Source organism: Patiria miniata, unplaced genomic scaffold, assembly GCF_015706575.1.
Source record: "Patiria miniata isolate m_02_andy unplaced genomic scaffold, ASM1570657v1 HiC_scaffold_2, whole genome shotgun sequence".
NCBI classification, from domain to species: Eukaryota; Metazoa; Echinodermata; class Asteroidea; order Valvatida; family Asterinidae; genus Patiria; species Patiria miniata.
Genome location: NW_024037058.1, coordinates 9,384,222 through 9,396,310, shown reverse-complemented (window position 1 = coordinate 9,396,310; position 12,089 = coordinate 9,384,222). Strand labels below are relative to the sequence as shown.

Here is a 12,089-nt window from a genome sequence, read left to right as displayed (position 1 = left end):
AACTGGTCCCTGCTATGGGCTCCGTGCCTGTACAAGAGAGGGCGCTTTTTTACAACCTTGGAGAGCTCCATGGACTCACCACGAGCGCGCACTGGTTGTCGCGCGCATTAGCGCGAAGAACGCATGACTAGTTTTGAGAGCCCTGTGGACGTACCACGTGTGCGTACTGGGTCTCACATGTACTAGCGCGAAGTACACGACTAATTTCTGAATGTGCACAAAGCCATAGCGTATTTGCGTGAGCGTCAGACATCATCGACAATGTGTTCCAGAGCTTTTCATCACCCAGTGGTCACAGCAAGCTCTCCTTTTCTTACCGGGGGGGGGGGGGTACTTGTGCACGGAGCCCATATGTTTGACAACATATTTCGGAGTGATAAAGCTGGATTTTGACACGCAATGATCGCATGGAACCGAATTTTGAAAGACTGTTGCATCCCGACGCCACTTTTTTTCCATCATATATTATCTCAATGAAGGTCGGTCATTGCAAAATGTTGCAAAGACATGAATCTGCGCCTGAGAAACATTTCAAATTTTGTTACAAAATACTTTGAAATGCACTGGATTCTCTGTAGACTTTGTACACAACCAAAGAAGTGGCGTCTGGTTACTACATTATTTTTCCCGCATTTTCCTCACATGCAGCATCACATACACCCATCCTATATCCTGATAAATAAGCAGTCATGTAGCTCCATGTAGCTTTGGCAGTTACTTAACGAAAGTAAGGAGTTACAGTCGAACATCTGTATAACAAGGTCCTTGGGACTTTATGAATTACCTTGTTATAACAGGTACCTTGTATTTACAGTAATGGAAAACAAAGGGGAAAAAAAGAAAAAAAAAGACTAACATTTTGCTTGTTACAAGCAGGATCTTGTATTAAAGGGCATGTACAATATTTGCTTTTTGCTCCAATTTTCAGAAATAAATGAATTTGGAGGATTAGTATGTTACAGCAAATATTGTTAAAATGACTTGTTTCACGTTTTGGGCTTGTAGATGCTGGAACAACCAAGAAAACCATTTATGTTTCTGTAGTCTGGTTCCCTGACCCCACTTAAGATGAAACGGATAATTTATAGACTTTGGGAATTGTAAGGTCAGAGAATCAGTCTAGCAGGCTTGTATCCCCTCACAGGTGTGTAATCAATTGCAAAGAGTTTTTGCAGTTTTGCAGCAAAGAGTTTGCAAGCACTTTTTGAAAAAAGCCAGTTTTCTCCAACACTGGTCGGCAGACCAGCGTTGGAAAAATACAATTTTTCTTGAAAATGTCAGCACACCAGGAGCCACAATTTTACAGGATGCTGTAGCCTGCATTCCCTAACCATCCCGTAAGGTATTTTGTAATAATTTGATCATTTCATTTTGTGCTGTTTGCAAATGATGTATTTTCCCTTTAACATGTGCTCTTCTTATCAGGGTTCGGCTGTATATGATGACCAGCTGGTGTTAAAATCTCTTTGTTTGTTGGGGTTTCTGTTCAAAATTTCGAGGTGCCAGGAAGTTTCAATATTTTTTATCAAGTTACCTTTTCAAATACCAAACTAAGAAATTAGTATATTTAATATTGGAGTTTTTCAAACAAAATATCATACAACTTTGACATGGTTTGAGTAGGGATACAAATTTAGTTCATCAATGTACAAAAAAACCCCCCAGATATATCTACAATCGGCTAAATGTCAAAGGCAGAAGCAACGTGGCTTTATTAGAGCCACTGCACAATTTGACTTCATTTCTTTAGCTGACATGGCTGAGGCAGTTTGAAGATACATATCCCAAGGTCAAATCACGATAATAAAAAAGAATTAAGGAAATTTACAATTAACCTGAGTTCCAGCCTAAAGCCTGCCGCGCACTGTTCCAATTTTACCAGATCATCGGGCCATCAGACGTACAGAGCAGAGAGGTATGCACTGAAAAATCGGACCAATCTGACCGTAAACCTGGGCGATCGGATGGAGTAAAACAAGTTTGATTTTTTCCCATCCGATTTCACCGGATCCGATGTCACTGGAGTGTAGTGCGGGCAGCACTCCGATTTTACTGGACGCAATATTTATGTAAACTAATCTGATTCATGAACTAAGTCGCATGATTTAAAATCGACGGCTGCCATTTTGTCATCATGTGACTGATCATCATGTGACTGATAGCACGTGTGCCGGGTTAACGGTGAAAAAAAAAAGCGTTCACTGGTAAAATCGAACAGGTGTGCGGCGGGCTCAACTGTAGCTACATGTATGCATCTTACAATGGCGATTGCGTAGTTACAGGCCCTGTTCCTGTAAGAGAACGAACATCCACTTTGAGGTTATTGGACACACCCAATTAGCTAGCAATGTTTAAAATCAACAAGACTGTTGTGGTTGGAGGGCAGGGTTTTGTTTTGTTTTGCTTGAGGGAAGTTTTGGGGTAAAATGATGATGTCGACATCAAATCCAACACGAAAATATAAGTGGCCATCACCACGATGCACTGTGATTGTGCAAAACAGCATTGATTCGTATGGTTTCTACTGAAAAAAAAGTAAGAAAATGGCATTTTCTACCAACAGATACTGTTCAAAATTGCACAAAAATAGGGTTATTAGAATTAAAGAAGACTGCTTCGGGTTGCAGATGTCATTTTGGAATGATAAAAACATTTATTTTGACTCTAACCCTCCAGGGTATGTTTGCTAGAACCCTGGCAAACGTAGCAACATGCAACACTTTGACTAAGTCACAAGCCTGCCAAATGTAGCAAGATCCATCAGGGGAAAAGTCTCAAGGCCACACTGCCTCAGAGTCCGTGGTCACCGCACGCAGCAGGATACAACTGTGGCATTGTTCAATGGGACTTGGCTCTCACTGTTTCAGAGCTGGCCATGCATGCACTGGTGTTGTGCATCAAAGTGCACCAGTTCTTTTCCACTTGATACGCTGTGTTGCGTCTGACAGGTTTAGGGTTGCTAAAAGAACCAAAAAGACAGAGGGACAAGTAACTACACAATCGCCCTTACAACTGAGCTAGTTTTTAAGCATAAACGGCAACTGCCAATCACCCATGGTCCTTTCAGAATGTCTCTAGGAAATGAGAAGACACCGTTTACGCCGGGAAGAAGTCTTTTAGCATTGTCTGCCGTCTCTTCTCTGCAACGTTCATCTGATTCTCAAGGTCCTGGCAAAATTAAAAACAAACGAAAAAGAAGAAAAATCTAAGAATGTAAGACAACACTTTGGGACTGGGAAGGGGAGATAAGGCAAGGGGGAGGGGGTTCAAAACAATATCTTGTGTGATGAAATCATTGGTCAAATGCTGTGATTTTATTGAAAATACATGCACTTAATTGGCTTCTGACTAGCCCCCTTGAACAAAATGGGGAATTGCCAACATAGGGCTGGATAGCTCAGTTGGTAGAGCACCGGAACAGCATTCCGGAAGTCGCAGGTTCGAAGCGCACTCCAGCAAATGTCTTTGTTCAACTTGTGAGAAAGAAATCACAAGCTTGCTTGGAGGAGGGCAATGGAACCCATGACCTAGATGTACTGCCCAGCTGGTCGGTTCAAAGCCGCACTCAGTATGTGACATGAATTTTGCATTGCGAAGTAATTTTTAAGCTCTAAAAAACAGAAGTTCAAAACGCTGATGGAACTCACTGTATCGCGAGGGGGAGGGGGGCAAGGTCAGCACTTGTCCCCCCCCCTCCCCCAGGAAAACGAAAAAAGAAAAAAAAAAGGAAAAAGGAAAAAAAAAAAAAAAAAAAAAAAAGAGGTGTGAAGCCATATTACTGTTCATTTGATGGGGGGTAGGGCAAATGCTCCCCTGCTCACGCTGGGAAAAATTATTAATTGAGAATATAATGAAAAAGTTAAGGAATTTTGGGAAAAAATTTGCCCCCCCCCCCCACCGGAAAAAATCCTGGCGACGCCCATGTCTACATGTAGTCCTCACTAATATAATACAGAGAGTTATGATGGCTCTACTCTGATATACTGTGCTAACCTGTAGGCGCAAAATCCTCAGATTATGGAGTGCCAGCAAAAATGCCTGACTTGTGTAATACCGGTACACTGTTACTGCATAATTTTCTGCTATATTTAGCAAAGATTACTCTTCGCATGTACATGTAATTTTTTGTAAGCAAAACCACAAAATTGAACCCTGTTACGTAAAGGGTTCAGCCAGTGGCGTTTTTTTTTGGGGGGGGGGGGGGAGGGAGGGGGAATGACACCCTGTCCCCCCCCACCTTGAAGACTTGGAAAATAATGAAAATAATTATACAAATATAAATTCCGTCTTATGAATAGTAAATTCCATCTTATGAATAGTCAAAATAAATGAATTAAAACAAAACATATAAAATACTTCAAGTTCAACTTGCGCTATCCCCCTGGCATGCTGGCAATATTTAAACAGTCAGTTAGTCAGCACACTTTTCAGACCAAACCAAACTCAACAATGACCTCATTTGACCCCCAGATGACCTTTGACCTCGAATGTCTCAAGTCATCTTAAGTCACCTACCCAAGATTATTGTCACCAAGTTTGGTTGAGAGAAACCACTTTTTAGTTAACCAAACCAAAATGGAGCACACGGACACACATTAACACAGAAGGAATACACTATCCCAAGATCCCCCTTTCTTGGCTTAAAGGTATAATCCATCATTTGTAATTTGTGCATTTTGTTTGTTTGAAACAACAAAAGTGCTTAAAATCTAAAGAAGGGTGCTGAACAACTAACCTGATGAAGTTTCAGCTCAGCTTCAGCTGCATATTTCGAGAAAAACAACATTCTAGGATCTCAATTTCAAATCAAAAGTTGCTGAATCATGTTTTGAATTGGGCCTCAATTCAGCGTCCGAGACACATTCTCACAGAGCCAAATGGAGCTATGTGATGTCGCACACTGATCCGACGAATTATAGCAACCGTGTGCGTCATGTCAACGCTTGCACGCGCTTCGCCAAATAAAAAAAAAAAACTTCTAATGGAAATTTCCAACGGTGTTTCTTAAGACGCACCATTGGAAAGGCCTTCTTTCGTTGATTTCTTCAAAATGACAGCTTGCCAGAAAGAATAATTTCACAGGGAGTTTAGTCCCCTTACTATCTTTCAACCAAGTTTGTTTTTCAACAATAATTACGCCAGTTACTTTTTGGATAGCTGCAAATGATGGACTCTGGCTTTAAAAGCCAGGAGGATAAGAAGGAGACAAAAATGGGACATGATCCCAACTTCATACATCTAGGACTGACTAAATATGACCTGTGTGCCAGTGAGACAAGGTGTTTCACAGCTTTTGTTTGCTTGGCCTCTGCTAGAATGTGGGCTTGCCCCTCCTCTCAGCAGAATCCTGCATAAGGCACACGGTTCAGCCAAAGACTACAAATCCTACTCACTCCTCTATCATAAGTGGCAGCTCTCTCTACTTTCCAGGATAGATTCTCAATCTCAGCTTCTAGCTGGGCTTGCTGGTACTCAAAGAGCTTCTTACGAGGACTTGGCTCCAGGTAGTAGGCGAAGGGGTAGGTATACTGGAGGGTGTAGCGACACTGTGGTGGAGAGGAAACATTGCCAAGAAAATTGTGGGTAAGAAAAACTTCAAGAGCAGATCTATAAAATGTGTTTGGCTTTTTCTGACGTTGAACACCCTTAGCATTTTTGGTTTAAATTCGGTTAAGTGAGTGCATTATATTTGTAATTTTTAACCTTTTTTTTATTGCTTGAACTGTAATGAATATGTCTTAACCATAACTCTCTAAGGCTCTCTTTGCTAGGAACCATCCTCAATCCTCCAAAATCCTCCATGTGTGTTGCAATAATGTTCAACTGAAGGATACCCAGTGCCTCAATCCTTCAAAATCGTCCGATAGTCCTGCCTCTCAAAATGCATTCATCCTCAATCCTCCAAAATCCTCATGTGCTTCAACACCATGCATCCTCAATCCTCCAAAATCCTTGTGTTTCTCAAACACCATCATCCTCAATCCTCGAAAATCCTCAAAACCGCCAGGATGATTCTGGAGGATTTAGGTGGGTTAGGATTAAAGGGACACTAGGTCCTGGAACAGCCCAATTGGGCTACAAAACACACTTTGAACGAGATTATAATAATCGGAAAGAACATTTAAAACTAGGATATAAACATCCACACAACTATCCTTTCAAAACTGGGCGTTTTTTGTGCTATTCCTGTATTTTGCGTGTGAGAACCAATTTCGGGGTCCACTTTTGCGACCCCATAAATTCGAGCTGTTTGGAGGCTAATTGTGATTTCATTCGTAAAGTGTTCGCCTTTTGCTGACGTTGAAGAAATCAATTTTTTTTTTGCATTGGTGATTGGTCACCGCTGTTCCTGAGACACACAACGTACACTGTATGAGAATGACACGAAAAACGTATTCGTACCCCGTCATGTCCGATGTAAACAACCGAGGTTTTTTCGTCTTTTCTCGGAAACGGTTAGACATTAGGTTGGTTTTCTTTCAACCAGATGTTTGAAATAGGCAAGTAAACAATCCAAAACATGCAATTTTCGGGGATTTCAGGACCTAGTGCCCCTTAAATGTTTTTTTTATTTCTGAAATTTTTTTCAATAAAAAAACAAAAATTTGTAAACAAGCAATCAGGACAAATTCGAAAATGTTGTACATGATGTGTGAAAAAAATTAAAAAGAAAATCAATTGGGAAACTCAGAAAACATTTTCTATTAACTTTCTCCTTGTATGCAGAGTCAATAGTGGTACAAACCTTTGCAAGTAATGATGCGGCAGCCAACAGATACTGCCAGTCGATCCACGTCCCCATCTTGTTCTCCACCTTCTCCTGGATCCTCTCCTGAGATTTCCTCAACGTTTCCTGCTCCAGACGTAGGCTCTTGGCATGGTTGTCCCACTGTCGCAAAGATGTAAGACATTAAAAATTGACTGTCTGTGCCATTTTCGAGCTTCACCCCTAAAATAGGTATTTTCCAAATAGCTATTTTGTCTAGCAATACAAAAGTTGATCACTGAAAAAAGAACCCACGTTGACATATTGAATTACTAAATAATTTCTAAATGAGTAACTACAGTGTGTCCCAGAAAAAGCGGGCCCGAACAAATCTCAACAAACATTCAAATGAGACTAAATTTTGTTTGTGTTTGTTCATGCTGTTGATGTTATTTATTGCCTGTAGCAAAATAAACTGAATTGATTGAAAACTTTTAAAGCCATGACTAGAAACATAAGAGCTCAATAAAATTGAAATTTACACTGTGTGCGGCATTAGCTTGTGCTGGTAAATTAGTGGATAGAAAGAGACCAAAATACATGCATGCGCAGTAGACTATCGCAGCAGTATCCAATGCAATAGTCAACTGCATATTCTTATGTGCACCGTGCGTAAATCCTCGCGTGCACACTTGGCACACAGCAAAATAGTTACTTGCAAGTGATGGTGAATTGATCTCATAGGTATGGGCTCCGTGCACAAATACCCCCTCAACGGTGAAAGCAGAGGAACAAGTACGCGCAAGTGGTTTGTCCCATCTACGGGGCTCTCAAAAGTGGGTAAAATGTGCCCTCTCTTGTTCACGCATGGAGCCTCTCGTAATAGGAGAACTGCATGGACTTTGTGAGACATTCCTGCACCTTGATGTTAGCTGACAGTTATCTCCCCCCCCCCCCTCCATGCATTGTTTGGACACCCTCTCATTGATCCTGACTCTGCCCCTAAAAAGCTCACCCCTTTATAACACAAGAGATACTTTTTGAGACCTTCACATGCCTAGACAAAATCTTGCCCCTCCATGCATCCTTCCGACACCCTTTCACTGATCCTGACTCTATCAGGCTTTATACATTGTATATGTAAGAGAATCTTTTTCAGACCCACCTGTGCTTTTATGTTAGCTGACAATAATGTCCCCCACCCGCCCCAATTCTTTCCCACACCCTTTCAAGGTTTCAAGTACCCTGTGCTTTTATGTCAGCTAACAGTGATTCAACACCCCCATGAATCCTTTCTATGCCCTTCATTGATCCTGACTCCGCCCTTTATTGATCCTGACTCCGCCCCTTATAAGCTTACCCCTTTTTGAGACCTTCATGTGCCTTGACGTAAGATGATAATAATCTCCCCCTCTACCTTCCTACACGTACACCCTTTCTAACCTACATATACAAGTACCCGTCATAGTAGAAAAGATACTTTTCAAGACCTTCCTGTGCTTTGATGTCAGCTATTATTAAAAAGTAATCTTAACCCCTCCAATGAATCCTTCCTACACCCTTTATTGATCCTGACTCCGCCCTTTGTTGATCCTGACTCCGCCCCTTACAAGCTTACCCCTTTTTGAAACCTTCATGTGCCTTGACATAAGCTGACAATAATCCCCCCCCCCCCAATTCCTTCCTGCACCCTACCAGCTTACCCTCTCATAGTACAAGAGATCCTTTTTTTTAAGACCTACTCTGACCTTCACTGAAAACAATCTTGCCCTAATCTTCCCACACCCTCTCATTAATCCTGACTCCGCCCCTATGAAGCTTACCCTCTCATAATAGAAGAGATACTTCTTGAGTGCTTCCCGTGCCTTGACGTTGGCAGACTCGTTGGCAATGTTAGGATTCTCCTTGTAGCGGCTGCATTCGTAATATTCACTACCATGCGTCTTCCAATCTGAAATCGACATGATCGAACACTCTCAGTCAAAACCAGCACGTAGGCCCTCTTCCTTTCATTAAAGTGGATTTGGGAAAACAATTAACAGATGCTTGTACCCAGATAAAGTAAAATAAAGTGTGTCATGAACCAATATGGCCCATCAGGCTGGTGTTTATTATCTCCAGTTTCCTGTGCATGAAACGACTGAGAATATTTCCATTCCCTCTGGATGGGATGCCAGTTTATCACAGGCTGACGCCGGTACCCATTTATACTCCTGGGTAGAGAGGGGCAAGTGGGGTGAAGTGGCTTGCCCAAGGACACAACATATGGCCAGCAGCTGGATTCGAACCCCTGAACCTCTGATCATGAGTCACGAACCCTAATCAAAATAGCCACACACCCTGCTTACCCAGGTTCAGACTATTTATTCTTGCCCCCAATATGTGTGTTTTTGTGTTTTGCTGGTCCCAGAGGGCAGCCTTGTGTCCTCTTTGTACATGTACCCATATCATACAAATATTGACTGCTTCGAGTGGTGTAGTAAAACTAGCCTCCCGAGGTGATCCATTGAGCATTCTATTTTTCCCGAGGCGAAGCCGAGGGAAAATAGAATGCTCCATGGATCACCGAGGAAAGATAGTTTTATTTCACCACAAGGTAAAGCAGTCAATATTTGTTTTATATTCACCTCTCCCACAGATTCTGCTTGAATTTAAGCGATAAGTGATTAATTTAATCTGAATACAATAAAAAATTACTTCTATTTGAATACAAAATCAGTTGAAAATTAACTTGCACTTTTTCTAACTACCCCGTCACAAAATGTTTGAACCCAGCTCTGTAGCGCTCGCGCTTGGAAACAATATGCGCAACGTGCAATGTACCCCTATGCATTTTGCACACAGTGTGTATAGTACTTTGGTTGCTATGGGTATAGTACTGGTTGCTAATGGTATAGTATTTTGGTTGCTACGGGCATAGTACTTTTGGACGTGCACTGAAAGATAGCAAAATTAGAAAGTACCATGTGACTCGCTCTCGGCCAATCAAGACTCAGAATCTGTGGGTGAGGTGTTATAACACTCACTAGCTGACTGCCACACTGACTATCACTTGTGAGATGAGCTGTGTACTATTATTATTATGTACGATTACCCGGTAATGCCAATGAATGGGTGAAATCTGATCCGTAATTGTGTAGACCAGATGCATGAAAAGACTTCCAGTGAATAGCCATTCTGAATCAATTCAATACAATTTCATGCACTTTGGGACCAGCTTTACTCCACTTTGCCTCGTCTTGTTTGGAAAATATGGGCAATGTGCCTTTTTTTTGGGGGGGGGGAGGGATCTACCTTTCAAACAATACTTACATAAGGACCAAAGTTTTAATCGTTTCTTTAGAGGGTCATATCATAAATTCACCTAACTACATGTATACCGTACCAGAGTGTGAAATTACAGGCGGAAACAGGACATTCGTCTGAAAAAATGTTGTACTGGAAGTGCACTTAATGTGCATACATGTATGTCGGCTTATCATTGGTTGTGCTACATGTAGGTTATTTCTGTCTGAGCGTTTTTTTCCCCCTTGCATCTGAACTACAGTCAGCGGTTTTATTTGTTCCAGAATCAGGAAGCTGATAACAATCTGTCTTACCTCCTAAACACATCCAGCAGAAGTTATGAAGGCATTTGGAGCATTGCTGAAAGGAAACCAAAAACAAAATTCCACACTTTCATATTGTTTTCTAACACATTAATGTTTAACAAATGAGGGAAAAACTATGACATTTACTACTTTTTAGGTTTTCTACATCTTGTACCCCCATCTGAGTTCTATACATTAGAGGTACAAATATTACGAGAATACAATACTCTCCAATACATACACTGTAAGAAATATGTTGTCACTCTTCACTGATTGAAAACAAATCTTTACAAGGAACTTCCCCAAATCATCCTAAAATATGCATTAAATAAAAAGGAATGACATATTCTTTTCCAACAAAACTGGGTCACCAAACCCTTGTACATGTTTTCATACAGTGGTTAGGCTCTTGCAACCTCAAGCTATAAAAAAAATCATGCAAAAACCGAGAGTGGAGTTTTACTCTCACGACTCACAAGCAGGCTTAATGTTACAGTGTAAAAAGTGTTCATCACTTACATGTAAGTTACTCGCATTTTGTTAAAAAGGTTCACATAATGTTCATAAATAATTCAGCATTATATAATGTCAGTAACAAAGCTTTTAAGATATCGTTTCGGTTTGCGGTAACACCATGTGGTAATAACTACTGCTTAGAAGATATTAGTTCTGAGAAGAACTTGTCCTGCTTATTATCAACTTTGCTAAGTAGTTTTTTGTTCTGTTAAAACAGTCCTGCTGTAAGTTCTAAAAGAACTTGTCTTTGGTCTCAACGTTTCGACTAGCCTGCTCTAGTCATCGTCAGGAGACTGAAGATAGTTGGAGATGCTACTCCTTAAGTAGGATTTGTTAGGATTAGGAGTGCTTGCTGGGCATGCCCTGCTCGCTCGGGTGTGTCAGTTGGCTGTGAGCCATGGGCATTGTGTTGAGGGATGCCCGCTGAGCGTCCTGCTTGCTCGACTGTGTCAGTTGTGTCAGTATTTTAAGGAGTAGCATCTCCAACTATCTTCAGTCTCCTGACGATGACTAGAGCAGGCTAGTCGAAACGTTGAGACCAAAGACAAGTTCTTTTAGAACTTACAGCAGGACTGTTCTTAACAGAACAAAAAAACTACTTAGCAAAGTTGATAATAAGCAGGACAAGTTCTTCTCAGAACTAATATCTTCTAAGCAGTAGTTATTACCACATGGTGTTACCGCAAACCGAAACGATACCGATACCCCACCATGCAAAGCCTCAAATCTTAAAAGCTTTTAAGAGCTCAGTGAGTAAACCTGTTTTTTTTTCTTCTTCAAATCTTACACATCCATCATCTAGAAATGTCAAGGAGATACAGACTAGGAGTTTTGGATCATTTCTTTATAATCATTGGTTATAGATACCGGTATAATGGTTAATTTGCTCTGTCATGGACTTTCTTTGATGAAGCTGGAATTGTCCACAATTCCTTTTCATTAGTAAGAATGTTTACACATTACACTGATGATCCAAATCTTCACTTCAAGCCAGTCCCTTAACCCTAACACCCAACAGGTTTTCTCTAGGTATACCCTGCTACCGGGAGTAAATGCAACAATATCCAACTCAACTCAAACGAGACCCTTGCTAAATGTAACAAATTGCAACAGTGGATTAATGTGTTGCATTGTGCTTTGTGCAGTGAACCCAGTGCATACATGCACCAGCCCCTGCACCAAGCAGTTACCCTGCTAAATACAACCAAATGAAACAATGGATTGTGTTGCATCGCCTTGGAACCATGAGCACGGGGGACTTGAGTTGGCTGCTAATT

General features: G+C 41.1%; 1 protein-coding gene across 4 annotated transcripts in view; it reads right to left on the bottom strand.

The window, feature by feature from the left end:
* Positions 1-1,532: 1,532 nt before the first annotated feature.
* Positions 1,533-12,089, bottom strand: part of LOC119726444 (E3 ubiquitin-protein ligase ARIH2-like) — a 30,493-nt gene continuing 19,936 nt past the window's right edge. For all 4 annotated transcript variants that reach the window (XM_038198097.1, XM_038198099.1, XM_038198100.1 and 1 more), the window contains 5 exons: positions 10,306-10,351; positions 8,530-8,657; positions 6,746-6,889; positions 5,394-5,546; positions 1,533-3,168 (listed from right to left, as the gene is read on the bottom strand). In XM_038198097.1, the coding sequence (XP_038054025.1) occupies positions 3,097-3,168; positions 5,394-5,546; positions 6,746-6,889; positions 8,530-8,657; positions 10,306-10,351 (543 nt within the window). In that variant the 3' untranslated portion in view covers positions 1,533-3,096. The remainder of the gene's footprint in view (positions 3,169-5,393; positions 5,547-6,745; positions 6,890-8,529; positions 8,658-10,305; positions 10,352-12,089) is intronic.